This window comes from Sorex araneus, chromosome 4 (assembly GCF_027595985.1).
Source record: "Sorex araneus isolate mSorAra2 chromosome 4, mSorAra2.pri, whole genome shotgun sequence".
Classification (NCBI taxonomy): Eukaryota; Metazoa; Chordata; class Mammalia; order Eulipotyphla; family Soricidae; genus Sorex; species Sorex araneus.
The window spans coordinates 12998150-13018622 of record NC_073305.1 but is presented as its reverse complement, the minus strand read 5'-3'; the positions used below and the strand labels follow the sequence as shown (position 1 = coordinate 13018622).

The 20473-nt window shown below is 41.8% G+C and overlaps 1 protein-coding gene across 1 annotated transcript in view; it reads left to right on the top strand.

Moving 5' to 3' along the window:
• Positions 1 to 20473, top strand: part of DNAJC13 (DnaJ heat shock protein family (Hsp40) member C13) — a 116328-nt gene that overhangs the window by 12001 nt on the left and 83854 nt on the right. The window contains exons 2-9 of the mRNA XM_055135759.1: positions 3131 to 3211; positions 6608 to 6683; positions 8544 to 8693; positions 9110 to 9151; positions 13523 to 13723; positions 16547 to 16753; positions 16844 to 16939; positions 17986 to 18077. Coding sequence (XP_054991734.1) covers positions 3144 to 3211; positions 6608 to 6683; positions 8544 to 8693; positions 9110 to 9151; positions 13523 to 13723; positions 16547 to 16753; positions 16844 to 16939; positions 17986 to 18077 — 932 coding nt within the window. The 5' untranslated portion in view covers positions 3131 to 3143. The remainder of the gene's footprint in view (positions 1 to 3130; positions 3212 to 6607; positions 6684 to 8543; positions 8694 to 9109; positions 9152 to 13522; positions 13724 to 16546; positions 16754 to 16843; positions 16940 to 17985; positions 18078 to 20473) is intronic.

Below are 20473 nucleotides of genomic sequence, written 5' to 3'. Positions count from 1 at the left end.
ACTTTCTCTTTACCTTGATTGCATTCAATATTTCGCCATAAAACTCACTATTATTATTTGGAATTTTCCCCCCAAAATCAAACCTGCTGAAAAGGCAGCATTTGATAATTTGTTTTCCCTTGCTGAGAATGAAGAGATAGAAGGTTTTGGATTTCTGTGTTTTAGTAGCTAAGTCCAGGGAAATTTCTGCCAAAAATTGCATCATTGCAAGCTCGTACTCTGTTTAGTGGGCCTTATAAGATGGCGGTTGCCACGCTGCTCCCCTGGAAAGGAAAAGCTGAGAGAGAAAAACCTTTCCCCTCCTGGGGCGGCATGGGGCCGTGGCTTAGTTCACAGTCTGGAGGCATTTCTGCAAGAAGCTGCTGGTGCCGAGAGTAGTTAGATGGCCTCCCCGGGATAGGTTCTTGATAGAAGTCAGACATTTCAGTATCTCTGGGGACGCCACCCACCGGTCCTCCGGGGTCACTCCTGGCGATGCCCAGCGGACCATATGTGATTCCTGGGACTGTCAGACGGAGTCAGCTAGGCAGGCTTGGCAAACAACCATAAGCCCCTGTGCTGTCTCTCCAGCCCTGATCTGTGTCATAAGGTCTGGCCTAGGAATCTGCTCTGCTCTTGGATTCCAGCCGTTCACCTTGTCTGAGCTCTGCTTTCTTCCTTTACTCCTTAGTTAACAGTGTCTGAGGAGAAGTATTGTCTGTAGACTTAGTTTTTCGCTCCCTTGGCAGGTACTCAGAGCACCTAATAATGTTCACTGGCTTGGGAAGCCAAGCATGGCAAACTCCCAAGTAGCCATGGACTGTAGGTCACTGTTTCATGTGTCCAGGAGGAAGATGGATGAGAAATTTCCTCTCTGGTAACAATAAAAATTTCTCTAAGCTTGTTGCTATCTGTGGTTCTTTTACTATTCCTCAGGCCATTGGTCGATGCTTTTCTAGACAATTTTATAAAATCTTACTTGGGAATCTTTGTTAGTTTGAAGTGGACATCAGAATTTTCCATGGGATTGCTTTCATTCATTCATTCATTCATTCATTCATTCATGTGTATTGAGTATGTGTGTTGGGTGCTCTTGCAGGTTCTGGGGGATATATATACCACTGAGTTTAAGACACAAATGTCTTTTTCTGGACTAGTAGGATTAGGTGAATTATAAATATGATAGATTGTACATTAAATTATGAAATGTGCTGGGCTGAGGATAAGTGAGCTGATGTCAGGGAATAGAGAATATAGGATGAAGAGGATGGTTGTAGTTGAAAAAAAGATAGTGAGGACTGGCCTCAGTGTAGAGGTGACATTCAAACACAGATTTGAAGGAGGTGAAGAGATCAGCCATAATGCCGGTGCTGCGGGAGGGCTATACACCACGTGCAGAGGTTCTTGCTAATTTGCTAATAAGCAGGAACGGAGATAGCCATTTCACGATAGAGATATCTTTAAGATTGTGGATTTGGAGCCTAGGGAGATAGTACATGGGATAAAGCTCTTGCCTTGCATGTGATCAAGCCCCAGAACTAGATAAGACTCAATGAACACACCAGAAATGACCCCTGAGTGCCACTTGATATGGTCTCAAACTCAAAAAGTAAAGTAATATTAAAAGCAATAAAATTGTTTTCACCCCTGAGATATCTACCCAGTAGACATGAAAACATATCTTCACACAAAACAAATGTTTATTTTCATTTATTGGGGAATGGGGGGAGGTTGGGCCACATCCAGCAATGCTCAGGGGTTACTCTTGGCTCTGCACTCAGGAATTACCCCTGGTGGGGCTCTGGAGACCGTATAGGATGCCAGGGATTGAAACCAGGTCAGTTGCGTGTAAGGCAAATGCTCTACCTGCTGTACTATTGCTCTGGCCCCACAAAACAAATGTTTCGCAGCTTGATGCATAAGACTAAAATGACAGAGCCAGAATGTAAAAAGAACATAAATGTTCACCAGTACACTATAGCACTGTCGTCCCATTGTTCATCAATTTGCTCAAGTGGGCACCAGTAACATCTCCATTGTGAGACTTGTTGTTACTGTTTTTGGCATATTGAATATCCCACGGGTAGCTTGCTGGGCTCTCCGAGAGGGACGAAGGAATCGAACCTGGGTCGGCCATGTGCAAGGCAAAGGCCCTACCCACTGTGCTATCGCTCCAGTCTGTTCACCAGTGCATGAATAGGTAAATAAAATAGTGTTTTTCACACAGTGGAAGGAAACTGAACCATGTTAAAACTTGGATGAACTTTGGGCGTATTACTGCCAAGTGAAAGAAGGTAGTTACAGTGATCACATGGTGTTTGAGTCCACTTGAAGGAGACATCCAAAATAGGCATAGAAGGAAGTATGTTATGGAACACCGGATGAGGGAGGGTGGGGGAGGGGAGAGGGAGGGGGAAGAGAGTCAACGCACTAATCTTAAAATAGACATAACAGGGCGAGAGATAATACAGAGGGCATAAGGCTCTCGCCTAGCATGTAGCCGACCCTGGTTTGATCCTTGACACCACATAGGGTCCCCCACCCCTCAGCACTGCCAGAAGTGACCCCTGAGCACAGAGCCAGGTGGAAGCCCTGAACACAGGCTGGTGTCGCTCGCTAACAAAAAAGCAAATCAAAATTTGCCTTTAGCAAGTGGTGGAAGACATGCTGATTCGCCTTTACCTTTACCTTTTCTTTCTCCCTCCCAGTGATGTTTCGAGAAACCCAGTGTCGTAGGGAGAATAGTGTGTTGGAGGCGTGGGGGAGGGAGAACACGCACTACTTCACTGTCCTTCTGCTTTCCTTTGGTTTGGGGGTGCCACACCCAGCAGTGTTCAGGGTTTACTCCTGGCTCTGTGCTCCGATCACTCCTGACTGCATACAGGACCATATGTGATACTGGGGATTGAGCCAGGGCCAGTTACCTTCGAGGTAAGCCTGTCACCCCATTCTCTGTCCAGCCTCCTCCTCCCTGCCGCCCCCTCTGCTTTAACCTTTATGGACTTTTTAGGAGAAGCTATGCATAAAATCAATATTACAGGCCAGGCCTTTCAGTTACGCATTGCAATTTCGAAAGTGTAAAATAGGAGATTCAGGAAAATCTAAGGATAACTAACACTTCACGATGTTAACCTGTACTTTTATCTTACAGGTTTCAACACAAAATGAATATAATTAGGGAGAATAAGGACCTGGCGTGTTTCTACACAACAAAACACTCATGGAGGGGAAAGTAAGTATTTCTGTTGTTTTTAATTTTCTTTGCTTCTGTGAAGTATCATTTTAAAGCGTTATTCTTTTAATAGCTTTTGTATCATCCAACTCTGTCAGCCATTTCGCCCTTCCCTCTGAAAAGCTTTTTGTATGTATTGTAAGTGCAAATGCTGCATTTCGATCAGTTATTGCTCTTTCTTCTTTTGACAAATCTGATTTTCTGTGTCTGGGGAAGATGTTTGGTAAGAACCACAGGTGACAAGAGGAAAGTTTTGAGCCAGTTTTGCATCCTCTTGGATGTTACCAATGGGTGGTGAGGTTGGGTAGTAATAGCCGAGGGTTAACGGTTTTCTTGTCCAGAGGCTAGCCTGTACAGTTTTTTCCTTTGTAATTTTTACTTAAAAAAGTAAAACGAGTTTATTTAGAGAAACTTAGAGAAATGTGAGGGGAGAGAACAAGAGATTCAGGCTCAAAGAGAACAAGGGCTTTTCCAGAGCAAAAGAAAAGCAAGAGTGTCATAACTTTGTGACTGTTGTCAAAAGTATACCAGGAGTGTGTTTTATAGTCTTCTTTGAGATCTGCACTTTCTAAAAAATTGGGTGTGAACATTCCTTTTCCTTAGAGGTAAAGGAGGCCATTTTTTTCAGTTGTTTTTCTCATCAGTACAGAATGCATATGCTCTGAGAAATGAATGGGAGTTGCTATCCTCGCCGTGCCTGAAAGGGGGAAGGCAGCAGTAGTGGAGTGTGTGATGCTTTTAAAGTAACGCCTTAATACACTGAGGGTTCAAGGAATGGCACCTGCTGGCTGTTACTGGCTCATATTCGGGGGCCCATACCCAGCAGTGTTCAGGAGATACTCCTGACTCTGCACTCAGGAATCACTCCTGGTGGGGCTCTCGGGGGACCCTCTGGGATGCTGCGGGTCAAACCTGGGTCAGCCACATGCAAGGCAAGGCCCTACCCATTGTGCTACTGCTCCAGCTCCTAGTTAATTTCCATTGAATAAAGAGAAAATCAGCATACTCAGAGAAGAATAGCAGTTTACTTAGTAATTTGACTCAGCCTTAAAAAAACTGCTCTTATGGTCCAGAGATAATATAGAACTTAAGCCCTTACATGTGGCTCCTTAGTACTGCTTATTGTTTGATGTGGTCCCCCTGAGCACAGCACCAGGAATGACTACTGAGCATTGCTGGATGTGGCCCCAGAGCAGAATTATCTATTTCAATGATCCTTATTTTTCCCTCAAGTGGTAAATTGATGTGAGCATCGTGATGACTTCTGTTTTTCAAACATTTGTAACATAATTATAGATTTCTTCTAAAGGACCAGATACTGCAATGTTTTGTGTGCTTATCAGTAACTGTGATCATATGGCGGAAGTTTCTTTAATGTCTTAGAGTAGTGACTAAGTCTGCAGAGGATCCTCTTAGTAGCAATTTGGAGCTGAACTAGAGTAATATCTGACAAGGGTGTTTCTGCCAGCCACGGGTTACATAATGACAGAGAACTCTGTAGGCTGCGCCTTACCGCCTCAGTGTGGAGCCAGGCTATACAGTTTTTCCTCTTACCTTAATTTTGCTTTTGCATTTTCTTAGACCTGCGAATGCTTCTCTGATGTTACTGTTTTCAAAGACCTTATTTTTTGTTTCAAATGTTTTCTGATTTCCACTTTTATTTTTATGAAGTCCTTTCCTAAAGCAGTGTTTCTCAGTCTTTTTCTAACCATGGCCCCCTTTGAACTTGTTTCTCTTCTGTGATCCTCCTGTCCCACCTGTTGTCCCCCTAGTCCCACTCCAGGGTTCCCATTTGTATGTTTTTCTGTGGCTCCTTTGCAATATCCTGTGGCCTACGGGAGGCCTTATCCTCCCTGGTTGAGAGATGCTAGTCTAAAGGATTATTGATAGGATAAAAGGGTAAAATCAGTGATTATTGGTAAAGCCAAATGGTTTTTCCTCTTTAGATATTAAGTGAGGAAGTGAAGTGGGAAGTTAAAATTGTCTATAAAATTGCAGCAAGTGTAATAGGTAATACTAAAGTAAATAGGATTTCAGAATCTGATTGTGATTGGCCAGTTGTAGGCCATCACTTTTTCCTCCTTTGTATCACCGTGGTGTTTGTGTAAGGGTATTGTGAAAAACAGTTTGCAGTGTCCCTGTTTTTTGAAGGGAGGTTGGAGTTTTGGACTCTTAATCTGGCAGTGCTCAGACCTTACTCCTGGGTCGGTGCTCATCAGACTCCGTGTGGTGCCTGGGATCAAACTGGAGTTGACCACATGCGAGGCAGACACCTTAACTCCTGTCCAATCTCGCCAGCCCCTGCATTGTCTTTTTGTGGAGCTGGGAGAAACCAGGCCTACCCTGGTGGTGTTCTGGACCACCCGAGTCAGATCCCCAGCTCTGCACTGTCTTTAGTTTGGGGTCATTCCCTGCAGTGCTCAGGTGTTGCTCTCTGCTTGGTGCTTAGAGGTTGCTCTTGGCAATGTTCAGGGGACCCTGAGGTATCAAAGTCAGAACTGTTTTTGCTGTTGTATAAGAGCCACACCAGATGGTGTCCAGGGCTTACTTCTGGCTCAGCACTCAGAGTTCATTCCTGGCGGTGCTCAGTGGATCATATGGGGATTGAATCTGGGTCAGCCATGTGAAAGTAAGTGCCCTACCCACTACAGTATCTCCTTTCTTCTCCGCCTCCCACCCCCAACTCTTGCATGCAAAGTACATGCTCTAGCCTTTCTTGAAGATATGTCCTTTTTTTTCTGGTCAGGGCTTACTCCTGGCTCTTCACTCAAGAATTTCTCCGGCCATTGCTTGGGGGACCATATGGGATGTGGGGATCGAACCTGGGTTAGGTACATGCAAGGCAAACTCTTTATCCATAGTACTCTCTCTCCAGCTTCCCAGTGTCTCGTTTGTTTTGTTTTGGTGATGCAAGAAAGTTTTTATTGAAACTTGCATAGAAAGATGTGAGGGGAAAAGAATGGGAGAAGTACTTGCTCTGGAGAGGATCCCAAAGTGAAAATAACAGGACAGGCAAGCGAGATGCATGTTCAAGGGAGAACACGGCTTGAAGAAACAAGCCCAACATCCGTTTTCTTTCAGTTAAAATTTTTCTGTATAGAATCTTTGGTATCTTTAGATGGTTCTTTGTTAACTTTACTAATAACAAGATTGCTTACATAAGGTCATGCTTTTCTTTGTAGGAGTCTTGCCAGTTTATAATACAATGAATGGTTGGTTTTAATACCAATAACATTTTAGAATATTTAAAAAATACACATTTTTATATAAAATTAAGATATACTTAGTCTATTTAGTCACCATTAATAAGCCTGTTGAAATTTTTTGTTGTTGTTGAGATGTCTTTTTACAGAATGTTTTATTTAACACTTTCAAATATTTTGTCTTCTTTTGTAGATATAAGCGTGTCTTTTCAGTTGGAACCCATGCAATTACTACATATAATCCTAATACTTTAGAAGTAACAAATCAGGTAATTATTTCAATCATTTTATATTTGAACACCATTTGAATTTTATTATTTTATTTCAGGTGTCCTGTCCAGCAGTGCTTAAAGGCCGAGAGACCACTCACAGATACGTGGGTGCTGGTGTCCCCAGGCCACCAGAGGGTACTTGGAGGGGTAGATGGGACCATGCTTTTGTACCGGGGTTACACTCCAGCCTTTGAGCTATCTAGCATCCTGTCCCCACTTGAAGTTTGTGGCCTGATAATAATTACTTCATTATTTTTACTATTATTATATATAATTTGGGGAGCTTGGGGATCACATCCAGTGGTGCTCAGAACTTATTCTTGCCTCTCTGCTCAAGAATCACTCCTGCCTGGCAGTGTTTAGTGGATGATACACAGTACAGGGATTAAGTGGAGATTGGCTGCATGGAAGGCAGCGCCTTAACTCCTGGGACTATCTCTGGCCACCAGCTTTCAGTACTTTGGATTAAACGTGTCAAATCTGAGGTCCAGAGAGATAATTCAAGGGGCCTAGTGCATGTTTGACCCCAGAACATGGAGCCAGGAGTAACCCCTGAGCACTGTTGACTTGTGGCCCCAAAACAAAACAAAAGCCAAGTCTGAAAGAACTTGAAAGAGATTATGTAATGCTCAATATCTGTCAGGGAGCTAAATAAATAAAAGGGTGTGTGTGTGTTTTTATTTGTAAGCTCTAAGGTTATAACTTACATGTGTTCCTGTTGTAGTCATTTCTTAGGTAAAACCAGTAAGCTTTATTTAAATAAAAGAAGCTGAGTTATTACTCTTAATATTTCATATGTAAGTCACAAGTATAATTCTTGAAGATTCTTTTCCCTTTTTTGGGGGGGCACACCTGGTGATGCTCAGAGGTTTCTCCTTTCTCTGCATTCAGGAATTACTCCTGGCAGGGCTCAGTGGACCATATGGGATGTCAGGGATTGAATCCAGGTTGGCCCTATGCCAGGCAAGTGTCTTCCCCGCTGCACTATTGCTCCAGCCCTTCAAAATTCCTTTTCTTGGAGGGGCTGGAGCGATAGTACAGCGGGTAGGGCATTTGCCTTGCACGCAGCCAACCCAGGTTTGATTCCCAGCATCCCATATGGTCCCCTGAGCACTGACGGGTAATTCCTGAGTGCAGAGCCAGGAGTAACCCCTGTGCATTGAGAGGTGTGACCCAAAAAGAAAAAAAAAAAAGATTCCTTTTCTTGGAAGTAGAATCACTTAATCACTTTTAGTATAGGCAAGACTAACTGGACATGGATATACATTTCAGTATATTCTAACTTAGCCTGGAGTGATAGTACAGGCAGGGTACTTGCCTTGCATGCGGCTGACTGGGGTTCAATCCCTGGTGCCATGTTCAATCCCCTGGGCCCTGCCAGTAGTGATTCCTAAGTGAAAAGCTACTTGTAAGCCCTGAGCACTCCTAGGTCTGTCACTATCACTGTTGTCCTGTTGCTCATCAATTTGCTCAAGTGGACACCAGTAATGTCTCCATTGTGAGACTGGTTGTTACTGTTTTTGGCATATTGAATACGCCATGGAGAGCTTGCCAGGCTCTGCCGTGCAGGCGGGATACTCTGCACGCTTGAGCAGAGTTGCTTGCCGGGCTCTCCGAGAGGGGCAGGGGAATCAAACCCGGATCGGCCTCGTGCAAGGCAAACACCCTACCCACTGTGCCATCGATCCAGCCCCAACTTTATTATAGAATTGTTAAAAGACATAACTTCTTCTTGTTGTCAGTATTTTATAGAACTTTTCTCTCTTAGTGTTTATGAAATTAGAGTTGCAAAAAAAAAAAAAGCTGCATTTCACTATATTTTTACACCAATTGAAAGAATTGCTTTGTTTTTGTTAGTGGCCTTATGGAGACATTTGCAGTATCAGCCCTGTTGGAAAAGGACAAGGAACAGAGTTCAACCTCACATTTAGAAAAGGCAGTGGGAGAAAATCAGAAACTTTAAAATTTTCTACAGAGCACAGAACAGAACTTCTCACAGAAGCATTGGTAAGACTAAATCCATTAAAACTTCAGTTTTTCTGTTTATACTCTTTGTGCTCTCAAAACTCTGTAATTTAACATAGTTCTCTTCCCCTTATGTTTATTTATTCTTTTTGACCTTAAATTTAACCCTGAATTTTCACTTTTCTCAAACTAGAAGACTAGAAAATCCTTTATATTAAATAGTCTTGTAGTCTTTTAAATGCAGTGTGCAGAACAAGCAACTGGTTTCATGTTAAAATGTTTTTTTTTTTAAATGAAGTTTCACACACTTTCTATTGAATGTCATTAAATTGTAACTTTAATAACATTTTTTAATACCAAGTTTCCTAGTTGGGATTTAGCTTCTTGTAAACAGGAAAGCTTGAACTGTTAGTTTTCTTTACAGTCTGTTTCCTAAAACTGGTGATTTTCTGTTTCAGAGATTCAGAACAGATTTTTCAGAAGGAAAAATCACAGGAAGGGTAAGTATTTAATAGCTGCTTTTACTTCAAATAAAATATTCAAGTGTTGCTATTTCTTGTAAGAATAGTTCCGTAGCCTGTATTCTTTAAATAATTTTATTTTTCTAGAGTTGTTCACAATAATTGATTACGTTTAATATTCAAACACCAGTCCCACTACCATATTTCAAATTATTCCACCCCGATCCCCAAAGCCTGCCCCCAAAGCAGAACATAATAATTTTCTTTGTATTGTCTGTTATGAATAATCTGTTAAAGATATCCAAAAAAAGTTTTCTTAGAGGGTGTGAAGATTGTTGTATCACCCTGGAGCCATTAAGACATTGAATAGTGTGTGGGATATCGCAGCAAATGTGGTCACGCGCTCCAGAAATTCTAAGATTTTAAATAGGGCAACACAGCAAGAATTAAATTTTTTACTGGATGGTGACTTTGGGGCCCAGAGGCATCTCTGCGGCATGTTGCTCTCTTCCTCTTGAGAGGTTTATTTATGAGTCTCTGGGTCATGACCGTTAGAGAGTTTAAATGGCAGCAGAAGCAGTTCATGGGCGTGGCTGCCAGCTACCAGAAGCACAGGGAGATGGGAAGAGTTGTTCCCAGTTGTAGGCAAGCCTGGAGACTTCAGTCACAAGTCCTGCATGCCTGGGTTTTTCAGCACTCAAGCATCAGAGCCTGTGGAGAAGTTTTAGATACATTGAAACTATCTTGCATGTTCTTTTTTAAAAAATATTTTTTACTAAAATTTTTTTTCTTAATTGAATCACAGTGACATACACAATTGCAAAGTTGTTCATGACTGGGTTTCAGTCATATAGTGTTCCAGCACCCATCACTTCAGTGTACACTTCCCACCACCAATGTTCCCAGTTTCCCTCCCTCCCCTCCACACCCACTCCCTGCCTGCCTCTATGGCAAGCACTTCCCCAACCCCGCACCCCACCTTTCCTTTCGGGCATTATGGTTTACAATACAGATACCGAAAGGTTATCAGGTATCTCTTTACCTACATTCAGCCCTCAGTTCTTGTCCAAGTGATCATTTCTATTACTCTCATACTGGACCCTTCTCTATCCTGACTGCCCTTTGCCCTCCACACATTGTGGCAAGCTTCCAATCTGTTTTTCCTGGTCTTGGAATATTAGCTTCATTCTGTTTTTTTGTTTCATTTTATAGCTCAAAAATGAGTGTAGTCATTCTGTATCTGTCCCTCTCCCTCTGATTCATTTCACTTGCATGATACTCTTCATGTCCATTCATTTAGAAGCAAATTTCATGGCGTCATTTTTCCTAACAGCTGCATACTGATCCACTGTGTAGACATATCATAGTTTCTTTATTCCAGTCGCCTGTTCTCGGGCTTTTGGGTTGTTTCCAGATTCTGGATATTATGAATAGTGCTGCTATGAACATAGAAGTGCAGATGGCGTTTCTGCTATTTTGGGGCCCCCAGAATATATTCCCAGAAGTGGTATTGCTGGATCATATGGGAGCTCAATTTCTGTTTTTTTTTTTTTTTTGAGGAATGCCCATATTGTTTTCCAAGGAAGCTGGGCCAGTCAGCAATCCCACCAACAATGAGTGAAGGTTCCTTTATCCCTGCACCTGCGCGAGCACCTTGCGTGTTCTTGCACCAACCGTTTGGGGAATGTCAGAGTTGCTTATTGGAATCCTTTGAACTTTTTGAGGCCTTTTCTAGTCATATTTTAGCAACATTTAAACTAAATCAGTCTTCTACAGAGTGGACAGGGGTTCTCCCCGCCAACCCTCCTTGAAATACTGCCTTTCTTCTTTAAGATACCTGCTTCTATAAGGATGGGGGTGGTCGTTAGAATCCTGCCTAAGCTGACTGCACCCTTCAGAACTCTGGCGTCCGGCAGGAACTGAGTTCTAAGAGGTTGCCAGAAGCTCCATTCCCCTCTCTTTAAAAATGCCCTCATCCTTTCTAGGGATGTTCTGATGCTTGCTTTAGTATCCCAGAAGCCTCACTGATCTCAACTCAAGACATTGGCTGGTTGCCCAGGAACCATTTAAAAAAATTTTAATGACAGTCAGAGCTGCTTCTCTCTTGCTCCTGATAAGCCACAGCCAGGTTTCTTTTTTTGTTTGTTTGGTTTTGTGCCACACCCGGCAGTGTTCAGGGCTGACTCCTGACTTTTGTCAGGCTCGGGGGACCATACGTGCTGCCAGGGACCGAGCCCCAGTCTGCTGCATACAAGGCAGGCACCCTACTTGCTGTGTTACTGCTCTGGCCCCAGATTTCTATAAGGTCAAAAATCAGTGTGCCTCATTTTTGTTTTAGTTTAGCAGTAAGTTTTCTTTGTGCCTCATGTTTTTGTGCACAGCTATTCTAGGTCCATACTTGATTTCCCTTTATGTTAATTCCCACTAATATCTGTCATACTGCAAGTTGGAAGCAGTGTTTTTAGCTGATGGATGAAGGCTAGTTCACCTCAGATTACACCAGGAATAAATAGCACCTGCACCTCCCACCAGGAAATGCAGGTTTATTCTGTCCCAGATGCTGAGCTGATGCTCGCCTCTGTTGTGTTTGGTCCTGAGACCTTCAGTTGCTCCGACAGATTCTAAATCAGGCTTAAGTCTCCCTCTCTCTCCTCCCTTCTTCTCTTCCTCCCCTTCCCTCTCCCTGCCCTTCTTTTCCTTCCCCTCCTCTTCCTCCCTCTCTCACTTTTTCTCCCTCGCTTCTCTCTCTCTCCCTCTCCCTTCTCTTTTTCCCTATCCCGCTCTCTTCCTTTCTTTCTCTCCCTCCCCCTCTCCCTTCTGTATTTCTATCCCTCTCCCTTTCTCTCTGCTCTCTCCTTTTCTTTCTCTCTCCCCTCTCCTTCTCTTCCTCTTCCTCTTCCTCTCTCTCTCTCTCTCTCTCTCTCTCTCTCTCTCTCTCTCTCTCTCTCTCTCTCTCTCTCTCACCATCTCTGAGTCCAGAGGAAGGGTCACTCTTTCATCTGCTTTCCTTTGGTGCTCCTTCACTGTTTCCTTCCCTGTTATCAGCTGGGTGGGCTGGGAGAACCCCCTGCAGGATGGGCTGGGGGATTGACAACAAGGACAGCTGTCAGAGAAGCACCTTCTTTCTTGTGGCCTCTCTGCACCACTCCTGGAGAGGTGACAGGTGACCGGCATCCATTGTTCAGTGCACTGCAGAGCCCCGACTGCATTTCTTGGAGTATATGCAGGCTTTTTCTCTTTCTGTGGAACTATGCAGTATACGTAATGCCACCAAGCAATATTGCCAAGGACTTGATATGATACCATCCTGTGTGAATCTCGTTGTTAAGCTTAAATTTGGGGTGTTGGTATATATTTTTTTATTTTAACACCATACTCTTCTGAAGGTGTACAATATAATTTTCTTTTATTTCGGTATAAGAAATGGTTATTCTCAAACACGCCATTGATTTTTACTGTAAGCATGCGGTTGACTGCATTCTTTGTATTGATAAGTAGAAAAGTGGCTTTTTTGAGTGGGTGCAGGATGATTCCTTTTGTACTTGATGCTGTTTGCTTTGTTTTGCCATTCAGTTGTTTTCTTCTATTATAGTTTTGATGAACACCTCAGCTACACTTTTTGTTTTTTAAGAATAAAATGGCATGGTAAAAGATGTTGGCCATTCTAATATTTTCTGATACTAGATGATAGAATTTACAAAGAGATGTTATTTAAGATATTTACCAAAGTACAGTTTTACTTACTATGGTGATTACTCTTGCAAAGATAACTTTCTGCTTGATATGATTAGAAACCTGAAGTCAAACTTCATCTTTTTTATATGTGCAGAAAGAAAATTGTATTAACATGTTGAATTAGCTCAGGTGTTTTAAAATGATTCTGTAATTTGCCTGAAAATGTGTGAGCTCTTTCTCATGATAAAATTCTTGAATAATAACCTATTTAGGATTTTTTTCTTTTTCTTTTTATTTATTGCATTAGCTTCCCTTAATATTCATCTTTAATTTCAAATGGAGGATATATTATCTTCCACAGCTAATGTTACTCAGGAGCTGTCTCCAGCCCCATGCTTAGAGTTGCTCCCGATACTCTCTTGGCCTCCTTCATGCGAAGCATGCGCTCCGCCCATGAGTACTCTGCGCTCAGGAAATACTCGGGGACCATATGGGATGTTGAGGGCTGAACCTGGGTCGGCCTTGTGCAAGGCAAAAGCCCTGCGTGCTATACTCTATCCTCCAGCCTCAAGCCCTGCACTTTCTTATGTACTTATAACCTCCAGCAGCTAAAAAATTGTTTTAAGAATTTGGATAGTGCTTCAAAGTATTCATACTATTGCTTTGGTTTTTGTTTGTTTCAGCAGGAACTTTAGAATTATGAGCCTAAAAATAATGCTGTTTCTTTCTCTCTAGAGATATAGCTGTTATAAGCACCACTGGGGTGATACTAGAAAACCTGTCATTTTGGAAGTAACTCCTGGAGGCTTTGACCAAATTAATCCTGCAACCAACAGAGTCCTCTGTTCGTATGACTATAGAAATATTGAAGGTTTCGTAGATCTCTCGGATTATCAAGGAGGGTTTTGCATACTTTATGGAGGATTTAGTAGGTTGGTAAGTAGTGTTTTGTTTTATTCATTTTTAAATTTTATGTATTTATTTTTGCTTTTTGGGTCACACCCAGCAACGCTTAGGGGTTACTCCTGGCTCTGCGCTCAGGAGTTATTCCTGGCGGTGCTTGGGGGACCATATGGGATGCCGGGGATCAAACCCATACAAGGCAAATGTCCTACCCACTGTACTATTGCTCCAGCCCTCTGTTGTTGTTGTTGTTGTTGTTTTTAATTATCAAAAGGTAGCATGACCATTTGGAGGAAAACAGTTTTTAACACTTTATTTTGAAATTTCACATGATTCTTCTGGAAGAAAGTTTTGTGTTAAGAGTAAAGGTCTTGGCATCAAGTCGTCTTGAATTCTGACTTGCTATTAGAATTCTAACTTGTTACCGTATTTTCTGAAAGTTTATCAGCTATCTTCAAAAAAGCAGTTTGAATCTAAAATCTGTATATTCATTGAAATGTCAAATTTGTAACCTATTGTATGCTTGTATTTTGAAATTCTGAATTACATGTAAGTTGTAGGTTATAATAGGAGTCACTTTAGACGTCGGGACTTCTGTTTGTAGAAAAGGAAGCATTCTGCCTTCTTTAATTAAATTCCAAATAATAAAAATGAACAATAGAGCAAGAGTCTTCATGTAGAGAGACTCAATTAAACTTAATGTCAAGAATTATTTTCTTTGAGAATTTTAGTTCCGGAAGCTCCCATAGTCAAATACCTTTCCAAGATTGTATTGTGGTTAAGTGAAGGGTGAAAGGTAGCAGAAAGGAAATAAGCATATTGGTGGGGAAATTGTGAAACAAAGTGATTTATAAAATACATTACGTCTTCAGAGATATAGACGTGGGCCGGAGAAATAGCAGAAGTCAGGCACTTGCCTTGCATGTGGCCACTTTGACCAGCCCTGGTTCAGCCCCTGGTATGATCTGTGGTCTCCTAGGCATGGCTAGGGTCATTCCTGAGCACAGAGCCAGGAAAAGCCCCGGAGCACTCCTGGGTATAACTCGAGAACCCCCTTGCCACTCCCCCCGCCTCCAAATAAACAAAGCACCCCCAAAACAAAGGCCTTTCTCACTAGGCATAACCCTGTTTTTCGACAGTGCCAGGGATCAAATGCAGGGCCTTACATTTTCTTTTGTGTTTTTTTTTTTGGTTTTGGGGTCACACGCTGTGATGCTCAGAGGGTCACTCCGGTCTGTGCACTCAGGAATTACTCCCGGTGGTGCTCAGGGGACCATACGGGATGCCGGGGATTGAGCCAGGGTTGGTTGTGTGCAAGGCTCTACTACCTCTCCAGGCCTTATGTTTTCTTTTTTTTTTTTTTTTGTTTTTTTTTGTTTTTTTTATATAGTTTATTTTTAATTAGTGAGTCAACGTGAGGGTACAGTTACAGATTTATACATTTTTGTGCTCATGATTCTCCCTTACAAAGTTTGATAACCCATCCCTTCACCAGTGCCCATTCTCCACCACCAGTAAACCCAACATCCCACCCCCCTTCCCAGTCCCGTCTCCCCCCACCCCACCCTGCCACTATGGCAGGGAATTCCCTTTTGTTCTCTCTCTCTGGTTAGGTGTTGTGGTTTGCAATAAAGGTGTTGAGTGGCCATTGCGTTCAGTCTCTGGTCTATATTTGGCCCGCATCATCTTTCCTCCACATGACCAACAACCACATTTTACTTGCTGTTCCCTTCTCTGAGTAGGCCTTATGTTTTCAAGGCAAATTGAATTATAGTCCCAGACTCTTGATTTTGCTCTTACCCAGTTATAAGTTTTATTCTAGTGCTGTTTTCTAAGAGTACACATGCGGACTTTTTTTTTGTTAAGACTCAAAAGCTCAAGGAGAAAAGTTACCTCTTCCACCTTAAGGAAGCCAGTAGCCTGCAGTCCTGGTGCTGTGGGAAGGTTTGTCTCGTCCCTGGGCAGTGGAGGTAGTAATAATCAGTGCTTTAGCACTAGGAGAGCATTCTAATTATCAGGAGATGATCGTGCAGGCCTTAACAAGACTGTTGTCCCACAGTCACTCAACTAAACTGCACCGTGTATAAGGTAAACATTTCGGTTGAGAATTGTCTGATACTACTCAGTTGCCAGTGTATTTTATTGCTTGATGGTATCAAACAGTTTCAACTTTAGTCATCCACTTTTTAAGCTTATTCCAAAGGAGCCTTTTAAAAGATACTAGCTAGTGAGTCATTTCACTGCAAATAGATTCAAATAGATTCAGTCAATTGGCGTTGACCTAGTGTCCTGTATCCATAGTGATGTGTTAAACTGCTGACAATAAAATTGTGTGTGTGTTTAAAGAAGGGAGTTTTATTTGGGAAATACAAGACAGCAATATCTGACCCTTTGTAAGTAGTCACAGGTTGCTTTATAATATCTACAGGCTATTAATTTCTAAATATTTAAACATTCTTCAACATAATCTTGTATTGGATCCCACTGTTTAAAAAAAATTAATTCAAAGCTACCTTAGTTTAAAGTGGGAAATTGTACCCATAGCTCCATTGCTTCCACTAGACTTAGCTGAGATTCCTAGATCCTCTTTTGAAGAGTCAGAATGCTGTTTTATCATACAGAGATGGAACTATACTTGGCTGGGAGGGGGCAGTTTGCTTTCATTCAGTGATTTGTTTGCAAGACACTAGGTCCCAGACTTTGATTTTAATTAAGTAATATTTCAACAACAACATGACTTCCCTATCTTTATTAAGATCGACTATGTTTTCCCCCTGTAGACTTGCCATGTTTTTCTTATGAATCAGTTCAATGTAGTGTTCAACCCTGACTTTTGACATTTCAAAATTCCTGCAGCATTTATTTGCATCAGAGCAAAGAGAAGAAATTATCAAAAGTGCAATAGATCATGCTGGCAACTATGTAGGCATTTCATTGAGGATCAGAAAAGAACCTTTAGAATTTGAGCAATATTTGAATCTTCGTTTTGGAAAATACAGCACTGATGAATCCATCACATCTTTAGCTGAGTTTATTGTGCAAAAAATATCACCAAGACATCCGGTAAGATTTCTATGTGAAAAAGTTGTTCATCATGATTTTGACATTTCCCCCGCTCTAGTATGTCTCTCTCTCTTTTTTTTTTTTTTTAAGGAACCTGTGAAAAGAGTTCTAGCCCTTACAGAGACTTGTTTAGTAGAAAGAGATCCAGCTACTTACAATATTGCAACATTGAAGCCTTTAGGAGAAGTAAGTTGTGACATTATTAGCTTAAGTGAGAGTTTCTTTTTCCCTATTGATACATTAGAATGCATTTGTCTCTAGGTGTCCATGGGCTGGGGTGGGGGCGGGTGGAACAGGACAGGTTTGTTCTGTGACCCCCACTATTACCAAACTGAGTTTGCCTATTTAAAGGACAAAGTTCTCAGTACTTTGTCCTTTAAATCATCTCTTGATTACTTACAATAGCCTAATACAAGATCAATATTGTTTTAAGGAATAATGAAAAGAAGTAAATTGTGCAGGTTCACTATAGATGTAAACCTTTCGGGCCAGAGCCATGGTACAGAGGGGAGGGCATTTGTCTTGCACTAACCAACCCAGGTTTGATCTCCAGCACCCCACATGATTTCCTGAGCCCACCAGGAGTGATTACTCAGGAGTAATCCCTGAGTCTCACTGGGTATGGCCTGAACCACCCTCAAAAAAGTACCCCCAAAATAAAAACAACCCCCAAAACAAACAAAACCCCAACAGGTGTAAACTTTCCATTACAGGCCTAACTGTGGAGTGTGTAATTTTCTTTTGTGATTGGTCAAATCTCAGATACTGAGCCCTCAGATATGGAGGACTAATTTCTTATTCTAATAATTTCTCATGCCTGAAATGACAGGAAGAACCTGTAATTCTTTCTAATGTTGTAGTTACTGCTTTTAAAAATAGTTTAACAGATTGATTTCCCTATAAGTGTTATGTGTAAGTGCACTAGCAATGAAAATTTTCAGGGGCTTTGGCCCCTCTTAGCTCAGTGCTCAGGGATTGCTCCCAAGCCTGTGTTCCCACACGCAAAGCTTGTGCTTTAGCTCTACTAGCTTTGTCCCCGCCCCCTCACCCCCAGAGAAAGTTTTCTTTCAGGTATTTTAGAATTTGAATGGAACTTCTAAGTACCTCTTGAATTAGGTTTTGTAAACAGGTTACTTTTTAAAATACTGACTTTTGTAAGATAGGAAGCAATGTGATTTTTCTAATGAAGTGAAACATATATTCTCTGTTGAACTTACCTTTGTTTTCCTTAGGTATTTGCATTGGTTTGTGACTCAGAAAATCCTCAAATTTTTACCATTGAATTTATAAAAGGGCAAATACGAAAATATTCTTCGACAGAAAGGTATTTGTGTTTCTAATTCATCAAGTTGCTGGGACCTTTTTGTATTCGGGTAGCAGAAGTGCTCCATCAGAGATGAACAGGGAAGATACCAGTCTAGAGCTTTTCAAATTCAAACTATGTTTGTGTTCGGGGGATAGTTACTCAAGAAGTGATTTGTTGGTGCTTATGGTAGTTCTAGTTTCAGTTTCAGACTGTTTTCCAGAGGCTGAACCAGTTTGTAATCCCGCCAACAAGAAGTGTGGGGCCTTTTTTGCTGCATCAAAGGGAGAGAACAGACAATGGCCAGTGAAACAAACTGCACTAATAACAGAGCTGAAGTTCCTAGGGAGAGGCCAGTCACAGGGGAGAGAAGGGACTGGGAGGACTGCTCTTGGCACTTAATATTACACTACTGTCAGCCGGCTTAACGTAATCATAGTATAATAAAAATGGGAAACCTACTTTGATTTTACTGGGTATGAGAGGGGATGGTAGGAACCTGGGCCACACCTAGCAGTGCTCGAAACTACTCACAGCTCTGTGCTCTTGGTGGTCAAGGGATCATGTGGAACCTGGGCCCTCCCCACACAAACATGTACTCAAGCATATGAGCTGTGTCTCTGGTCCCCACAAACCTGTTTTACAAAAATACCTAGAGCTTTGGGGAGGGAAAGATATTACAGCAGGTAAGATGATTGCTTTGCATGTGGCCAACCTGGGTTCAATCCCTGGCACCCCATGTGGCATCCCTCTCCCTCCGATCCCTGAGCACAGAGCCAGGAGTAACCCCTGAGCATCACCAGATGTGGCCCCAAAACAAAAAGAAATGCAAGCAGAGGGCTTTGGGATTGTGTAATTAAAGAAAGGACACTGTTTTTTGCATATTTAAAATGACCTTTATTTCGTTTCCAAATTCCTAAAGAGAATAAAAATGGTGATTTTATTTTAAATTAATTCACAATTTCACTTTTATTGTTACAATGTTTGAATAACAGCTGCAAGTTAATGATTTTATGAATCACTGAGGATTTTATCAATACTATCAACCTGCTGACTTCCTAGTATTACAAGCTTATTTATTTTTTGATATTTCTTATGACTTGACTTTCGGTATGAAAGTTTTATGAGTGTATACATATCTCAGACTTCCCCTATAAGTTCAAACATGTACTGTTCTGCTGTGGTTCTCTTCATGTACTAAACCATCATTGTGGGTTGGTAGTTTCTGTATTCTAGGCAGTCATTTCTTGCTGTTGTACATAGTTGGAAGACAAAAATCTTAAGCAGTTGTTGAAAGGGTCTAGCACACTAGACCACTGTGTACAGTCCAATCTTACTTATATGAACAATAGCTGTTTCTCACCTAAGAAAGCTTTTTTGGGGGTTGGGGGTGGGGAAGCAGGGGTTGCTCCTGGCTCTGCACTCAGGCGTTCATCCTGCCAGTGCTCAGGAGACCACATGGGTGTCAGTGATGGAACCTGGGTTGGGCGCATGTTGTGGTGACTCTTGCTTGTTCTTGGGGAACCACGTTGTACCAGGGCTCGATCCGGGGTCTCTGCATGCAAAGCATACGTTCAGTGCATTGGGATAACTCTCCAGCCCCTGACCTTAAAGCTTTTGATTTGGCATCAACAAAAATGGCATCTTTGGACTGGAGAGATAGTACTGAGGTAGGGTGCTTGCCTTGCACCGGGCCAAGTCAGTTTGGTCTCCGGCATCCCATAATGGTCCCCTGAGCACCGTAAAAACAATAACAGCCACAAAAAAAAAAAAAAATGGCATCTTAAACAAAAGGTCGTACTTTTTTCTAGTCCTAAATTCAAAGAAGAGGACTCCTGAAAACACTTGTGCATGGGCCTGGAGAGATTTCAGGGGTTAAGATGCTTCTTTGCATTTAGCTGACCTTGGTTTGACCCCTGGCATTACAGAAAGCAGCCCCAAAAAAGAATTTTGCAGATGTTCTAGCAGGAAGAATCTCAGGCTTACAGTTTGTCATGTGCTTTGTTGTTTAATCCTGATAATAGCCCTAGGAAAAAAAGCGACCATTATTTCCAGTAGAGCTTAAAAGCAGAGAGTATAGTAATTTCTTTGTGACTTCAGATTATATATTTAGACCTAATATCAAAAGTACAGTTCAAAACAGAAAAAAGTCTTTGAAACAGCAAGCAAAGGGGTGTGTGTGTGTGTGTGTGTGTGTGTGTGTGTGTGTGTGTGTGTGTGTGTGTGTGTGTGTGTGTGTGTGTGTGTTTGGAAATAATGTAAGTGATAAAGGATATATCTGGTATATATATATATATATGCACACACACATATACATAATGGTACATTTGTTAAAACTGGTGAAAGTACACTGATACCCAATTATCAATCCAAAGTTAATTTTGCTCCTTAGGGTTCACTCTTGGTGTTGTACATTT